Source organism: Manacus vitellinus, unplaced genomic scaffold, assembly GCF_001715985.3.
Source record: "Manacus vitellinus isolate BGI_N305 unplaced genomic scaffold, ASM171598v3 scaffold_35_pilon, whole genome shotgun sequence".
In the NCBI taxonomy this organism is placed as follows: Eukaryota; Metazoa; Chordata; class Aves; order Passeriformes; family Pipridae; genus Manacus; species Manacus vitellinus.
Window position 1 is genome coordinate 1,537,474 of NW_021940498.1, and position 16,272 is coordinate 1,553,745.

The window sequence follows — 16,272 nt, forward strand, 5'->3', positions numbered from 1 at the left end:
CCAGGAGAGTGGCTGTGGGAACCTACAAGTTTAAGTCACATGGATAAAATTTGTAACATACAACATAAATAAGACATGGCTGTGGTCTTTGACTTCACACTGAACTGCAGCAAAGAGGAATCCAGAGCCTCAGTTACATTTATGCAGAGAGAGGAAAGAAAGTTGAGACTCAGCAAGAGAAAGCTGATCTCCAGCTCCTAAGGACAGCAGGCACTAATGATACACACCAGCACACACTCCAGACAGAAATGGAGTGAAATCCTCTCCACTTCTGCCAGGCAGTAAATCCTAACCACTTTCTAGCTGGCATCCAGCCAAATCTTAGGGACTGACAAAAAAACCAATGCTCATGCTTGCGTGAGATATTACAAAAGCTTATTTAATTCCACAGACTCAAACATTCAATTCCAGGATTGCCGTCCTCTGAATCCCAATTATGAACCGATTTCCAAAAGAAAAATCACATTTCCTTGGTGCCTTCTATGAAGATGTTGTTCCAACATCTAGAGGTGTTCCCCCAGACAGCCTATCATGCAAGTTCTGATGTCCCTGGGCAGTGGTGCACCAGGGAGTGCCCTTATTGCTTGGCAATGAACTGTCTCACGTTCAATACGTGCACCCTCTTCCCCTCCAGCTGTAGCACCTGAACAAAACCAGCCACAGAGCTTGATGGTGACATGGATGGAAGTTCAAAGAGCCAGTTATGCTGCTGGAACACACAAAAGAGTCCTGGCTCTCTTCACGTTGAGCAGTCCACAGGAGTTGCAGCAGTGCAGCTGAAAGGACAGAGAGCAGTGCGTGGCTGCAGTTCTCACTCAGAGGGCCATGTGCTTTTCTGGGGCTTGTTTGTGAGCTAAATAGAGAAAGAGGATACTGGAGAGGGCGCTAACTAGGAATATGACATCAAACCAACGATGGTAGAAGTTGAACTGGAGCTCTCCCAGGACTTCTGTGATGATGGTGCGGTACTCCGGGGGCATGCTCATCCGGATCAGGAGCACCGACGACACAAAGTACATACCCTGCAAGTTAACACAGTTAATTAACACAGGGAAAGCAGCTACTGCTTCACAACAGGCTATGTGGCTAAAAGGGGTCAGCACACAAAGACCTTATGACATGTATATGCACACATATAAAAATGCATAAATGCACACGGGTGTGCCCGCGGCTCTGCGTACTCACCATTATCTGTGCTAAAAGCAGAACAATGACATTGGAGGACTTGCTGCTGGAAATGGCATAGAAGAACTAGGAAAAAGAAAAAAACAAAACACTGGAAATAAGCAGTCAGATAAATCTGATGTGCCTTAGGACAGCATGAAAGGTACATATCATTCAATACCTTTTCACTAGGAAAAAAAAAAAATAATAAAAAACATACATTCTAGAAGGCTACCTGTATCTTACTTTCATAAACCTGCAGTGTTAAGTCTTAAACATCTCCCAAAGCCAGCTGTGCCATGTGGTAGAAGTCACAGCACAATATATAGAGAAGTTTAAGCTTAGATATCAAAGGCCAGGTCAAGACATTGAGTCACATGTTTCTTGAGTTAATCCCTTTCCAGTCCTACCAGCAGCTCAAATTAAGTAATCCAAATGCTTTTAATCACTATCTCATCAACCTTACTGATAAGTCTTGGTTACAGCAGCATTTTGAACCCTTGCTTACATTTAACATCTTATTTAACATTTACATATCTCTTCCTGACAGTCGTAACTGAGTGGGGAAATTTACTGCAGAAGGTATTTTTCCTACCTTCCTTCTTCTGCAAGTACTTATATTCAGACATTTAAATATAAATGTATATTCAAAGTTTACACAGTATTTGTCCCACCTACAGGTAGAGATCTGATAATGGATTTCCAGGTCTAAAACCACTTAAGAGCCCTGGTTCTTACCTTTGTAAGTGTGATTAACAACCCTCTAATAGAGGTAACAATGATTATCCCAACAAGAATAAAGGAGATGTGCTGAGACCAGAATTTGACCTGTATCAAAAAAAAGAATACAGTTAAAACTTTAGAGCTAACCCCATTGACACCACATTGTATAGCTGCCAATTCTTCAGGGTATTTGTATTTCCTAATGTACAGATATCCATTGTAGACAGGTTTACATAACAGACATTTTCACAAACCTATTAGCAACTGTTTACTCCAAACACACAAGAAAAACAGATTTAGCTTACACCAACCACAAAGAACCCCATTCTCACAGGGAGATATTTAAAAAGTGTAAATGACAGAACACCCGTTTGCATAAGCAATCAAAATTACTCTGTAGCTGATATGTATTAATCTAAGCAAGTTGTCTAAAGTGATTCCATTTCTCCAAAACATAAAAAGCTAATCAATGCCTCTCTGGCAAGACCACATCACCATCTCAGCACAGAGTCAGTGTGAAAGGAACGTTCATGGTGCATTTTCCCTTCCTCCTCAATAAGTCAAAAGCCAAAGACACATTCCCAGAGTCCATCACCTTCTCCCTGTCAGCAGTATGATTTTATTTGGATAAGATATGAACTGCTGAAAAGGCTGTCAGAATTAGTAAAGACTCACATCAAACTGGATTCCCAGGTAATTTACAGTGATCTCAATTCCTCTTGTGACTGGATCAGTCTTCCCCACACGGTCAAACACAATATTGATGGTTGCCTGTGAGAAAGAGATGGATTTACCTTCAAACAAAAAGACAAAAGCATTTCTCTCTGTCACAGTGAGACAAATTCATGGCTTAGGTTGTATCACTGAGGAAAGGGGCAGGGCGTGGTCGGATTGTCTAAGAAGGTGCAAAATGCACACTTGTAAGACTTGCTTGTCTAATGCCAAATGTCTGCACAAAAAGACAGATCCAGAGCTTTATTTCAGCCAAGGGCCAGTTTCTTTCAGAACTTCCAGAAGCCCAATTTTAAGGAAACTAAGAGCATTACTTAACGAACTGCACGTATCGCACAAGCTATGCAGGGTATGACATAAGCCCACATAAAATGCAATAAAACGTTTACATACCATGAAGATTTTCCAGACACAATAGATGGAGAAAAAATAACCCATAAAGTTAAAGTATTTTCCCTGGAAAGTTTTGGAATACTCTATTCTCTCCTGGAAAACACAAAAGGGGGGAGGGGAACAGAACACAAAAAACCCCATCATTTTCACAATCACTCAAAACATAAAATTCTAATGGAGCACTGATAGTAGCAAACATAGCCCTACCTTCTACACCTTTAATTCAAATGTTTCTGAACTCATAAGTGTTAATTCAGAAGCTTCTGAATGGCTACTAGGGACATGGGGCAGACTCCAGGATGTATCAGAACTGGAAGGAAACTGTCCTCTAGACCCAAAGCTAAAGAAACATATCCTCACTCCACTGCATTACATTTCAACATTTACCTGTTGAACAGACTTCAATTTCTGTAGCACACATTCTCTTTCAAACTACTCTGACCTCCCAACACCCATCTGGGTAGTTATTTGCTGTGTACCTTTGTTGCATGCAAGTCAGCAGTTTCCAGAAAAAGCTGCCGACTCAATTCTTCCAGGGCATCCACTTCTTGCTGGATAAGGGACAGATCTGGCAAACCAGCATAGTCAAGGCTAGAACACATCACATATTCTTAGCTAAAAACAGAACATTCTCCACCTTCAGACCAAGGGCCACATCTAAAGGTTTGATCACTTTTTTGATCCAAATCAGCTTTTTGATTCAGTCTTCATGTTCCTTGTTAACACGGCACCCAAAGAAAGCCCAAGGATGTACATACTGCACACTGCTCCAGTTTAAGGAGGTAGGCAGTACACACTATTTAGGCAGTCATGCAACAAACTCTTTATCTCCCTGCCTGGGGAACACATCACAGAATAGAACCAGAGCTCTCAAAGGGTGCTGCTCAGTGTCCCTTGTCACTGAAGTGCATCTCACAATATGTCACACTCACATCAGCTTCATAAACAGAACTGCTGAGTAACTGCCCCAAGAGATTAGTGGTTACTACAAAGAGCCAAATTCTGATTTTAACAGCTAGTGGGAAAGAAGAGGAAGAAGAATCCTCAGTCTTAAATATGCAAACTGCACACTTCAAGTGATCTGACAGAAATCATTGGTAAGTAACTAAGTTAGATAAATACAGCCACTTGTCTATTCCCTTTTCTCCTTCTACTCCTTTCTCCTGGGTAGAACAACTTCCATTCACCTGTTCCTATCCAGCACAGGATGCAGCAGAACAGAAAGCTGACTCTCACATCAGTGATGTGATGGGGCAGATGGCTACAGTGTCACACCACAGAGATGATCAGAGGGTTGAAGATCCTCCTAGAAGACAGGCTGAGAAAGCTGGGGTTGCTCAGCATTGAAAATGGAAAGCTCCAGGGAGACCATATAGCAGCCTTTCAGTACCTAAAGGGGCTTCAAGAGAGCTGGAGAGGGACTTTTGATGGGACTTTTGACAAGGGCATATAGTGATAGGACAAGGAGGAATGGCTTCAAACTGAAAGAGGGCAAATTTAGACTGGATATTAGGAAGAAATTCTTCACTGTGACAGTGGTGAGGCACTTTGCCCAGAGAAGTTCTGGATGCCCCATCCCTGGCAGTGTTCAAGGTCAGGCTGGATGGGGCTCTGAGCAACCTGGTCTAGTGGAAGGTGTCCCTGCCACTAGGGGGGCTGAAACCAGATGATCTTTGGGGTCCCTTCCAACCCAGGTCATTCCATGATTCTGTAAGGGTGCACATCTGCCCTCTGATCTGCTGTACACCTCAGTCATGGTCATGCAAGAGCACATTCATAGGGCAGGGCAGAAACACACAACTTCTGCCTGTGTCTAAGTAAAACCGTGTCCAAGAAGCCCAGGTCAAAAGGTCAGACAGCCCAGTGCTACAGAGCAAACCTCCCAGGAGACATCAGGCTTCAAATGTGTTGAAACACAAATGCTTTGTGACTGTCCCAACTAACCTTCTACCTTTCAAAACAAAGCAAGCTGGATTCACCTCCCAAGGCAGGTGCCAGCATGCAGATGAAGGATACTTTCACTACCTGGAACAGATGTTGTAACACTCTTTATCATTCCCCAGAAACCAGTGGGTTTGTTATGCACTTCTCCTCTCTGGAACATTGTCCTGTGAGCCACTGCTATCCTGAAAGAACAGAAAACACAAGTCCTTAGGACTAAAGTATTTTTATGAAAAATCAAAACAAGAAAAAAGAAAAAAAATTCACCAGTTTCTTAAAAGACAGTGCTAAACTAAATTCACTGCAAACAGATGCCCTCTTTTTTTCCCTCTAAGCACCAACCTTGCCACATAAAATTATCCTGATTAGCTCTGGAGTTGAGCCCAGATCTAATCAAGCAAGATTCAATGAGACGCTTCCCAAGTCTTCCATTCAGGATCCTGTTTCAATCCCTAAGGGGATTTATACCCAGTTAAAAATAAGAATTCAAATGGATTTCTCAGTCATATGATTAGTTTCTTTCCTTTCCTCAAACACATGACTGTGTTATCTCAAGTTCAGGAACTGGAAGACCTCTCATGTTCCTCTCTCCCTTTGGACACCTCTTCTTTATCACATCCACCTTCTCCACAGACCTGTAAGCACTGGATGGTGTGCACAGCACTCTCTGATATGCTGTCACTCACTACTGGGCTGCATGACAAGCTGTTATGAAGCAGAAATACACAAATCCACTATTGGACTGAACTACAGGCAATCCGAACGTGACTCCTGAACCTCATTCCAACAGCACAGTTGGAATGTCACACTCCCTCACACTCCCCTGTGCACCACAGCGTGATCCCCACCAGCACTGCTGGCTTCTGGTCTCGTTCCCTTGCATTTCTTCCCATGGAAATTTGTGAGCCAGCTATCCACTCCTAAGCTGAAAACTATGCAAAGGATTGTCAAGGTGATCCATGATTGAACAGCGTTTGGGCCCTTTCCTGCAGCTGCAGCCAGTGTTGCTACATTTGGTGCTGAGCTTCAAGGTTGATAAGCAGTGTAATAAAAAAAAAATTGAAAAAATTGTTTCATCATTTCTCTTTCACATCCAGCAGAAGAAACGGCCACAGACCACAAATAACAGAGATCTCAGAACAATCCAATTCCTCCCGAAAGCTGCCAAATGTAAGGAATGCATTTTTAATCCTTGCTTTCTTCCCAGAACCCGAGTCACATGTTCCATCCCACATGATCCACAGCACTGCAGCAAAAATGCAGCAATGTCAAGGTGAAGCACAAGGCTACAGATATACAAAGGCAAATCTTTTCTTTTGAGAGGTGACAGGGATCTCTGTACCTACCCAGTAGTCAGGAGTCTTGGAGACTTCACAGAAAGGATCCACAGGTAAAACCCACACACTTTGTCAGTGCAGATTTGTGATGCATCTATGTCAGAGCAGCTGATCTGACTCTAACATGAAGCCCAACGAAGCAATGGTGTCACAGAATCTAGGCAATTCTAACCTGAGGCTAAGTTATGTCATACCTGCAAGGATGAGTATAAAGAACCTGACAGCCCTAGAGGTGAGTTTCCATAATGTCAAGATCAGCAAAAAGATCAAAAAAGTTTTATGTTCTGTTGCTTTACAACTGTTGTGTGCACTGGTAAGTTCTGAACTATCACTGGCACTGAGAAGGTGGCCAGCAAGTAACTGAAAGTTTATGGTACTGTAGCATTTACCCTACACTGTAAAATACTGCTATTCCCACTTGTTCTGCAAATGATTTGCAATGTATTTAGACTGGTAGATAGCTAACTTCTCAAATTCTGCTTTATATGAGCAGTCCAATTATGCAAGCCACTGCTCCCTGTAAAAGCAAAAAGAGAATAAAATCTACAGAATTCAAGTTTCTGCTATTTCTTCCACATTTCTGAGACTACATAGTTTTGGGGCTTGTTTGGGGTTTGTCTGGGTGTTTTTAAACACATGTACATGAACTTCAGTATAATTCCCAAGTGATTAATACATGTTAACACGGCTCTTCATAATGGTTAGAAAATTGCTATATGCAGAATATTTCATGGCCATAGAAAGGCAAGAAAGTTGAAAGTCCCAGACATCCTTACTTTTACTCCAATATCACTCTCCCTGGACCAGAGGTCCAAAAACTCTGTACAAAACAAAAGAGTACAATCTCTTTTAAGTCCAAAGTTGGTATTTTAGTAGGCTTCCAGTCAATTAAATCAATTGAACCCGAGTAATTAAATTCTCTCACTACTTACCATCTCACACATGACCACAAATATGCAGTTAACAGTTGTTCACCATTTAAAATTTTCCAAGGGGAAGAAGGAGGTTATGCTTTAACTACACTTTCAGCTGCTAATACTGTTTAGCAGATAAACATGCTGGTGATAAATTCAGCAAGGTTAGACTACCTAAAAGCTCCCTTGCTTATTTTAAAAGGTTCCATTAAAACAACAGGGCACCAAAAGTAAAGTTTATGGGGACTGCTGTGAGAATTCAGTGTCAGACAGTCAAACCTTTGAATTGACTATGGCAATTGTATTTATTCTGCACAATTAGTAAGGCATGCAACACATAATTTGTAATGGCAGACAAAAACCTTTTCAGTGTAAATGAAATGGCACTGTTTCCAAAGCAGTTTTTTAGCTTGGGGTACCTGGAATAAGCCAAACCAGCACAGGCAGAGTTCTGATGGCACACTTATGTACTACACTATACTCACATTAGCAATATTTTGCAATTCTGCAAAACTTACCTAATGTAAACCTTGCCATTTGCAAGAATACAGCTGTGTCCACAGCAGCTCACTGCCTTGCTTCAGTTTTAACCAGAACCACCAGATCCACACAGCAGAGAAGTGTCCCCTACATATGGACCATTTCTGTCCTGACACCACCAGTAAGAGCCAGCTGCAGTGGCCTCAGGGTTCTGACTCAGCAGAGAGAAAGCTGCCCACCCTACAGACTAGTTATGCTGCCACCAGAGTTACAAATTGTCTTGGAAGCCTAATCTGTGCCACTGCACTCACAAAGGACACTATTTTGTGCACGTCTGGGAAAAAACCAAAGTCATGTATCAGGCCAGAACAAAACACCACACGCAGCTCACCCCAATTCAGTCACCTGTTTCACTGGAACACACAGCCCTGACAGGACTAATAATTTTGGTCATTTCAAGAACCACACTGACTGAAAGTCCTTGAAATAAATAATTTCGTGCTACTGCTGCCTTCTCACCTTTTTTTCTTGCTAACAATCATGTCCATAGTCTGAAGGAGTCGTCGCTCCAGAGCCAGAATATCTGCATCTGTCACATTCCTGCAAAATGAAGACACCCAATTAGGTCTGCTATCCCATTTCAGAGGAGATGTGCACGTGCCCACAAAACAAAGAAGGGAGAAGCCTGTATAAGGAGAATATCCTTCAGCAGTGGAGATGGTTCTAGCACACAGACATGGCGATAGCTAGGTTCAGAAAAAAAAGCAACAAAGGAACTTGAAACAATGACACAGGAAAAGCAGAAGAATAATCTCAAAAAGCTGGACAAATATTTCATAAGGCTGCAGTTACCTGAGAAAGTAGGACATGTAAGTGTATGGACAGTTGACAGCCCCAAATCCTGACAGCAAAGCCATGAGTGTCACCCCAATCACACCAACGCGGCTGATGAGCTGTTCTATAGACAGGATTCCTGAGAGAGGGAAAACATGGCATTAGTAACCTTGCTCTCTTCACTCTGCTCCACACTTGGTGCCTTCCCAACACAGTACAGAGCTCCTTAATTAATCCAACTGCCTTCTCCCTGCAATCACCACAGGTAACGGGAAGGACAGACGGGGACTGTGAAAAGAAAGGAAGCCTCTCTCAGAAATCATGTTACCATGCTTAGAAACAGGGATGGGAAACCCTGGCTATGGAGAAACTTAAGACAGATACAAGGAGAGGAGTAACAGTCAAAATTTCGGTTCCAAATTAATACAACATTATGATTGCCCTTTGCTGAGGTGGGAACATGGATCATCCACCAGACACTATAACGGAGACATCCTCCACAGACACTTCTGCAATTATCAGGATTAGAGTCACCAAACCAGTTGGTCCCGGCAAACTGGCCTAAAAATGCCTGGAGACAGAGAGGAATCCCTATTCTGTGAATTGTCTTTAGAAGTGACCCCTCCACATCAGATCCAAGTTGTGCTTGTAGCAGAGTGGAGGTATGACAGTATGGGAAGCTTAAGCTGCTCCTGGCTGTTCAGCATTCATCTGGCTGACACACACAATTGTTGAGGTGAACGCCAACAAGGTATTCCACCTGAGCACCAAGTGGACTCTGGAACATGTAATTCAGCATGAACATCAAGCCTGTGCTGTAACCAACACCAAGCACTGAAGTTGCATTTATTCTTAAACACAGATCTCAACCTGTCTTCTCAGGATATGGTGCCACGTCCTAGTAAACAGCAGTCACTTTTGAGGGAGGTAGTTACAGAGCAGCTGCCACACACAGCACATTTGGAGCTTATACGACTGCAAAGCTGAGATGGCCAAGCGCCAAGCCACATTTCATGCTTCAGAGAAGTGGAATAAATGATGAAAACAAGGCAAAAAGACTTCACAAAGGGAAACCGAGACACACAGTCATGTGCAGCTGCAGAGAGATTTACACGAGCTACAGAATGTGCTACAATACACTGGCCTTTTGCCCCACACACTGTCAGACCGCAGCAGCTAAAAGAGAGGTGCCTTCAAAATGGCATGACATTCCACTGGTTAGAGCAACGCTTCCCCACAACACTCACAGCAGCCCTCTTGTGATCAGGCCAGATAAAGTGAATGTTTTATCAACTCAGATAAAGGTAAGAGCTTTATCAGAACAGTAGTACGCAATTAAGCATAACCTTCCTTCTACTATGAGCTCCCAAAGTCAGGATGAAACCCTGCAGCAGCCCTGTCTGTACAGGCAGGACAGCAGCACCACAGCAGTGAAGCAGGGAATCCTTTGTCTAACCTTATGTCTACACCTGGTAGGATAAGGCACTGTGCAACTGTTTGTGTTATCATCCCAGAAAGAAGTTAAAAACAGAAAACAGCCCACTACCAGTTCTGCAAATCTTCACATGCTGGGTAGACTCTCAGAACCTTCTCAGAGACCTGAAAAGGATTACCTAAACCCTGTGGCTAAGTTCCCATTGGGTTATCCCATTCTGCCAACTCAAGCACCTTCTGCAGCTCACCTTTTCCTTGGCAATGGAACACTGGGTAGAGGGATCTGCACTGTACACTGCCTGCTGTACTTCTGAGGCAAGTGACACAATTACAAAACACAGATACACACTCCCTCTCAGAAAAGTTTTACGATGACAGATGAAAGGGTGAGCAGCCCCTACAGCAACTGGTGTCCTTCAATTTTTTCTCTTACAGATTAGTACAGAATGAAGCAGCTTCCTAGAGAACAGAAAGACTAAGCTGACCATGATGTATGCAGACAGAATTCACCAATTTGAGGGAAACTGGGTAAAATTCACCTGTTGAGAACAACACACAAATGATTTTCCAACACAGGCTTTAAGGGCAATGTAAGTTCCACAGGAAACCTGGGTGACAAATAGTGTGGTTCTACAGTGTTACAGTCCTTCAGCACACTTGGGTGCCTCAAGGATTCTCAGCACAGCCAGGCACATGCTAACAAGCTCTGCTGGACCCAAACAAGCCCAAGAGTACACAGTATCTTCACACTGCATTGGTTCCATGACTGCTACACAACTATGCCCAAGCTAATTCTGCACATAAATAGCTCTGGCACCCAGCAGGACTCACCAACTCACCCTCTAACACCAGGCAGCTGCACAGGGCTCAGGCAGTGCATAGATCTGTACCAAAGCCAGCACATGCTGCCAGGCCTGTTGCTGGCCACAGTCTGGTGTTTAGGCTCCCCCTGACATGTTTTGTCAACTGGACAGCCACCCATGCTAAACTGATCTGATTTCAGTCACAAGAAACAATAATCTGACAGAAAAAAAAGTCAGGTGAAGGGTTGGTTGATGATTCACTTCTTAAATAAACTAGCTTTGGTGTCCACAATAAAAGAAATAAGTGAACAAAAATTGTGATCAACTTTCTGTGGAGATTTTTGTGTCCTCAAAGTGTCCTTTCATAGTCTAGGTTCAGTAAGGACTCACTTCCCTCAGGTTTTCCTGTGATAATGAAAGAAAACTCATGCAAATAATCCAGGTGTATCCACCCATTTCTGTCAGTCTGACAACCCTCAGGCTGCCGATTTCAAAGCAGAGCAGACCCTCAGTTTCAAGAGCTACTTTCTACAGTCCCAGCTGTAGAGATGAGATAATTATAGCTCCAAGATAAAAGAGATAACAAAGGCTATTTGCAGGAGGGAAGGAATCAGCAAGAAAATGAAACTCACCATGTTTTGGGCTGAGGATAGGAAACGGATCCCCCAACTTCCAGAAGAAATACATGAACGTCAACCACAGAACACATGCAAAAAGGAGTTTCTGTCTGTGCACTAATGGAGAGGGGAAAAAAACCAGCATTTAAAAGAGGTTTTCCCTTTAGGGCTTTTCCTAGCTTGCAAAATTGCCACACTGGTCTAAAGGCTACTTTGAGCACAGGTGGACAAAGCAGGTGAGAACTGACAGAGCTACAGCTCACGGTGTGCACCCCTTCACTTCCCACAGTCTTTCTGATGCTGTGTGACGTGAAACTTAAATATTTCATCTTCATGGCAAAACTACACATCTAATACCACCCTCCATGCCGAAGCTTAACACAAAAGAGTAATGAATATCAATAGCTCAAGGGTTAAGTGTCCATTAGAGCATGGAAGAAGACTCATCCAGACAGTAGAAGCCAAAAAAAAAAAAAAGTAATTTATTGAGCTTGTCTGCCTCAAGACTGATTTATTTAGCTTCTCTGCCTCATTTCTTTTGCCCCCTAGCAGAACAACACAGCCTTGCCATGAGTTCCAGAGCCTGGCTGCAAGCTTAAAATTGCAAAGGAACAAATTCCAGTAATACCATCCTACAGTGCCCAACTTTGTCTAAACCCATGAAGAAAAGTAACATTTGTTGGAGTCATGTAAAGCATTTCCTGACTGTTCAATGAACAGTTCATGCTAAAGCATAAAGCTCCAAAGAGAAGCTATAGAGGCAGAAGAAAGCCAGAGGAAGGAGGGAGCAATGAGGACAGTGACCAACATATCTCTCTGTCCCAGAAAAGTTATTTCTCACTTGTATCCCCAGTCCCAAGTTCTCAGTGCCACTGTCACAACCCAAATACTCACACAATCTGATATTGCTCACAACAAAGTAACCAATGTAGAAGGGCACCATGAAGACAAGGATGAGCAAAATGACACACAGGTTCAGCTTCCAGTGAAAATATCTAGAGCTGAAATAAAGCCAAAATACTGATTAGCATGATATCATAATACAACACATCCCTCAAAGAAAATCACATGTCAAACAATCCTTTCAACTACATCATGCATGGAATAATATTAGCCTAGCACACAGAATATAGTGGATTTTTTTGCATTTTTTAGGGTTGGGAAGGGAGGTTTGTTTGTTTTGGGGTTTTGTTCGGTTTTAATTTTAAATACAGAGCTCAAGGATGTGTATTTCAAAATTAACAACTATCCAGAAAAACACACTGGGCTACTTTATCAAATACTATATTTTCTGTGGTGACTAATGCTGTTTGCAGCATGATTCATGTGACTGACTGCTCATCTAGTTGAACAGTAAATCAAAACTAAGTACAAGCAGTCATTAATACTCTAATGAATGGCTGAGTCAAAACAGGGCTAAATATTGAAAAGATTAAAAATATTTAATGTTGATAATTCAACATGTTTCCCTTCGGAGTGAGTTGTCTCATCTGCAAGACTTTGCAAAGCAAGATTTTTAAGGAGTATTGATCATTTTGATCAAATGAGATTGGTCAAATGCAGATGAGATTCATTTGGGCTGAACTAACTTTTCACTTCACTTTAGAAAAACACATGTCCCATTCCCAGCATTAACTCATATCCTCTTTGTGCCTCAGGGAAGAAGAAATTATGAGGATCCTTGTCACTTTTTTCCTAACTAATTCAGAGGCAAACATTTTCATCTATCCCTTTAGTGAAGCTTATAAAAACATTCTCCTAAGTGACCTCTCTGGTTGCAAGGTCTACATACTAATAACATACAGTCAGAACTAACATTACCTTTTATCAGCTCTGTATTTCTTGCCTTTCAACTCCTTTGACTGCTCTCTTATACTAGTATGATGAGAGAATAAGCAGAAAACCAACTTAGCCTCTACATGTTACTGTTCTATCTCCTCTTTCCTACTGACTTCCAAAGCAGACAGTCTTTAACATCCTCTTTACATAGAAGTTCTCGCCCTATGGTCCAGGGAGGATGCACCTTTGATTCACAAATCCTCTGTTGTTACAGACCTTGCTTTCACTCCACAGTCCACTTCACATCTTATTCCCTGCTCTGACCAGCACAGAAAAACTAGTGCTTAAAGTTTCTGTAGTCCTTTAACATCTGTAAAAAGTGCTCTTCAGCAATGATCTAAAGCTCCACAATACTCCCATAAAAGAAACTGTTCCTTTTAACTTCACAAATGGAGAAAGTCAAAGACTAAAACCTTGCACTAAGGATCTAGACCACACTAATAGTGATTGCATAGAAAATCAGAAGCTTATGGATTCTAGTCTCATGTTCTGCCAAATTAATAAATGTTGCTGCACAGACACCTTCATTGAGTTGTTGGCAGTTTCCTCACATGTTTTCCCCAATCCAAGACGAATCCATTAGTTCAGAAGTTAGCCTGAAGATGGTGTAGAACACAAGGCAGGCTAGTCCCTGAGGGGACTCCCAGACTCACCTGCTGTTCAGCACTCCCAAAATCTCAAAGATGATGAGCTCAAACATGGTACAAGAGAAGGCAAAAGTCACAGAGAAGATCACCTGGACCACATACTGTCGAACCTGCAATGCAGAAAACAATCCAGAGACATCAGGCATTTCCATTCCTGGAATGGCTTTCTGATATCCCTCAGGTAGCAAACACAAATCACAAGGCATGATGATGGCCCACAACCAGGTCTCTTGCACCCTTCCTTTTATCTAATTAGGGAGAAACCAAAATCCTCTTGGAAACCAGAGGGAAAACTCATAAGCTAACAGAGCTCTTAGACATTAACCTGAGATTTAAAAACAAAATCCACATCAGATAAACTGTTGGGTCTGAATCTGGCTCACACTTAAGCTATCTCTGACCTAGACCACACTCACATCCCGGTCTAGGAATAAGAGAACGTGGCATTTTTATCCCATCCCATCCTCACAACTAATTCAGCCCCAATGAACACATCTCACTTAGTTTAAAGTTAACCACTGAATTTCATTTTGTCTCAAAAATTTTACAATTGTACAAGATGGGCCTGCTCAAGCAAAAAGCAAACCAGTCTCCTATTACCCCTGCATATCCTGCATATTTCTTTTTATTTAACAGTAGCCAACGTGGAAACTTTCACTGGCCCCAGAGGAAGCCGCTTCCTCAGATATCTGGGAGTCTTTCAAACAGAAGCACAAGAGGAAATTCAAAAGAAAGCAACTGCAGACACAATTCAAAACAAGAAAAAAGGAGATTAAAGAGAGGAATAAGGCTAAATGCAGTTTTAAAAGTATTTCTATAATTGGGAGTAATTTTGAAGATACAGACTTGTAACGAAAGGTTCCTTCTCACCTCGTAATCCTTGAAGAGCTTACGCATGAAGAACAGCCACCCAAATCCAAAGAACAGCACCTGCAGAAGAGACGAAGCACTGAACACCTGCAGAACACAAAGCCCCTTCCCTACTGGTTGTACATGAAACACAGGGAAGGAAAAGAGCTGGGCCAAAGTACCCAAGATCCACAAAAGACTAAAACTTGCCACAGTACCATGGAAGAAAGTGTATTTCACATATCCAAGTGCAGCAGATACAGAAGGCTGTGGCCTTATGGAGGATCCAGTCAAGACAACCCAGTTCTGCATTCCTAAATTCTCAGAATTCCTTAGTTCCCGGCCTGCCAGGATCCCTTGCACTGTTGATTCTTGTTTCACTCTTCTAATCTACGGAATTAAAGCCCACAGTTTTTTTACAGGAAACACAGTAATGGAGGCAAAGCAAACACCTGAATGTCCAACACATACACATCTTCTAGAGATGAGTAAATTTTATAAAGATATCTGCTGTTTCCTTAAGATAGAAGTGCATTTGATTTTTCTGGAGGGGTCTTCACAGCAAAGCTGTCACTCACTGACACAAAAGTGAGTGAAAAGTGTTACAAGGATCTCTAAGGCAGGGAAAAGGCAGCGTTGAATGCCTCAAACCACAGTCTGGAGCTGCAGAAAGCCACATGGACAAGGCAGGTGAAGCAGGAAAAACCAATAACACTTTGCATTTCTGCGGCTGTCAGAGCACTTCACAAAATTTGCTTTGAGTTTCAGTACATGCCTGAAGAAACCAATTTAACATCACAGTATTTTGCAGATAAATGAAACAAAACCAAATTGAGCAAGGTGGCCAAAACTGCAATTACACAGCTGCAGAGAGCAAAAGGGGAGTGTGCTGTCAGGCCCCCTGTGGGCAGCTCCATCTACTCCTCACAATACTGAAAAAGTGAGTGTAACGATTTAAAAGAACCCAAGCAAAAAGAGAATTCAGAAGATATTCAGTATCTTTTTACAGAAGCAGCTCTGACCAAGGCAAAGAGCAGAATATGTCAGACATCATGGAATAAAGTCAGTTTATCTCCCCAGAGCACATGGAAAAGGCCAGAGTGTTCTGGTGGAGATGGGAAACTTTCAAAGACAAAACCAAAGAAACGCCTGTGGATTATTTCCCTGCACATCAGGAGTTACCACAGTGGCAAAGGTAACAGACTAACATGGTTGACAGACAAGGAATACCTGGAATGCTGGGCAAGGAAGATCAAACACAGGTGCCTTGAAAGAGGAACTGAAACAGGAATGAGGTCAAATGAGGTCTAATGATTGGCAACAGCTGGTAAGACTTGTTGGAGGAGGACTTCAGACTTTAAAGCAGCTGCTTGTAAAAAGGAAAGATATTCCACAAGCCTCCTATCTACAGGTCATAAGTTAAAGAAGCATGATAAGCAAATGAGATTTACACAAAGTAATTCCACGTTTTACACTGGAAAGGAGGGAAAAGGTAGAGTCGAACTCTTCAAAAAGAAATGAGTAAAAGAAAAAGATGAGGAGATAAGTGCAATAATAACAGAGAA

At 42.3% G+C, this 16,272-nt stretch overlaps 1 protein-coding gene across 2 annotated transcripts; it reads right to left on the reverse strand.

Moving 5' to 3' along the window:
• Nucleotides 1–353: 353 nt before the first annotated feature.
• On the reverse strand, nucleotides 354–14,797 carry LOC103759028 (Golgi pH regulator). Of its 2 annotated transcripts, none has more exons than XM_029961497.1 (13): nucleotides 14,729–14,797; nucleotides 13,865–13,968; nucleotides 12,267–12,373; nucleotides 11,388–11,489; nucleotides 8,537–8,657; nucleotides 8,204–8,284; nucleotides 5,029–5,138; nucleotides 3,492–3,580; nucleotides 3,013–3,105; nucleotides 2,563–2,658; nucleotides 1,903–1,992; nucleotides 1,186–1,251; nucleotides 354–1,022 (listed from the first exon to the last, which is right to left on the reverse strand). In XM_029961497.1, exons 1-13 carry the CDS (start codon nucleotides 14,753–14,755, stop codon nucleotides 816–818), a joined length of 1,293 nt encoding a protein of 430 aa, XP_029817357.1. In that variant the 5' UTR covers nucleotides 14,756–14,797; the 3' UTR covers nucleotides 354–815. The 2 variants fall into 2 exon arrangements, with proteins under 2 accessions (XP_029817357.1, XP_029817356.1); XM_029961496.1 differs by having other exon boundaries at nucleotides 3,492–3,589.
• Between the last annotated feature and the right edge of the window lie 1,475 nt (nucleotides 14,798–16,272).

What these genes read in the sequence shown, in the direction of transcription:
- LOC103759028 (XM_029961496.1), bottom strand. Translation starts at nt 14,755, where the DNA reads ATGCGTAAGCTCTTCAAGGATTACGAG. An exon ending in AGCTCTTCAAGGATTACGAG is followed by an intron (nt 13,969 to 14,728) that starts GTGAGAAGGAAC and finishes TCTGCATTGCAG; the next exon opens with GTTCGACAGTATGTGGTCCA. An exon ending in TGCTTTTAGCACAGATAATG is followed by an intron (nt 1,023 to 1,185) that starts GTGAGTACGCAG and finishes GTTAACTTGCAG; the next exon opens with GGTATGTACTTTGTGTCGTC.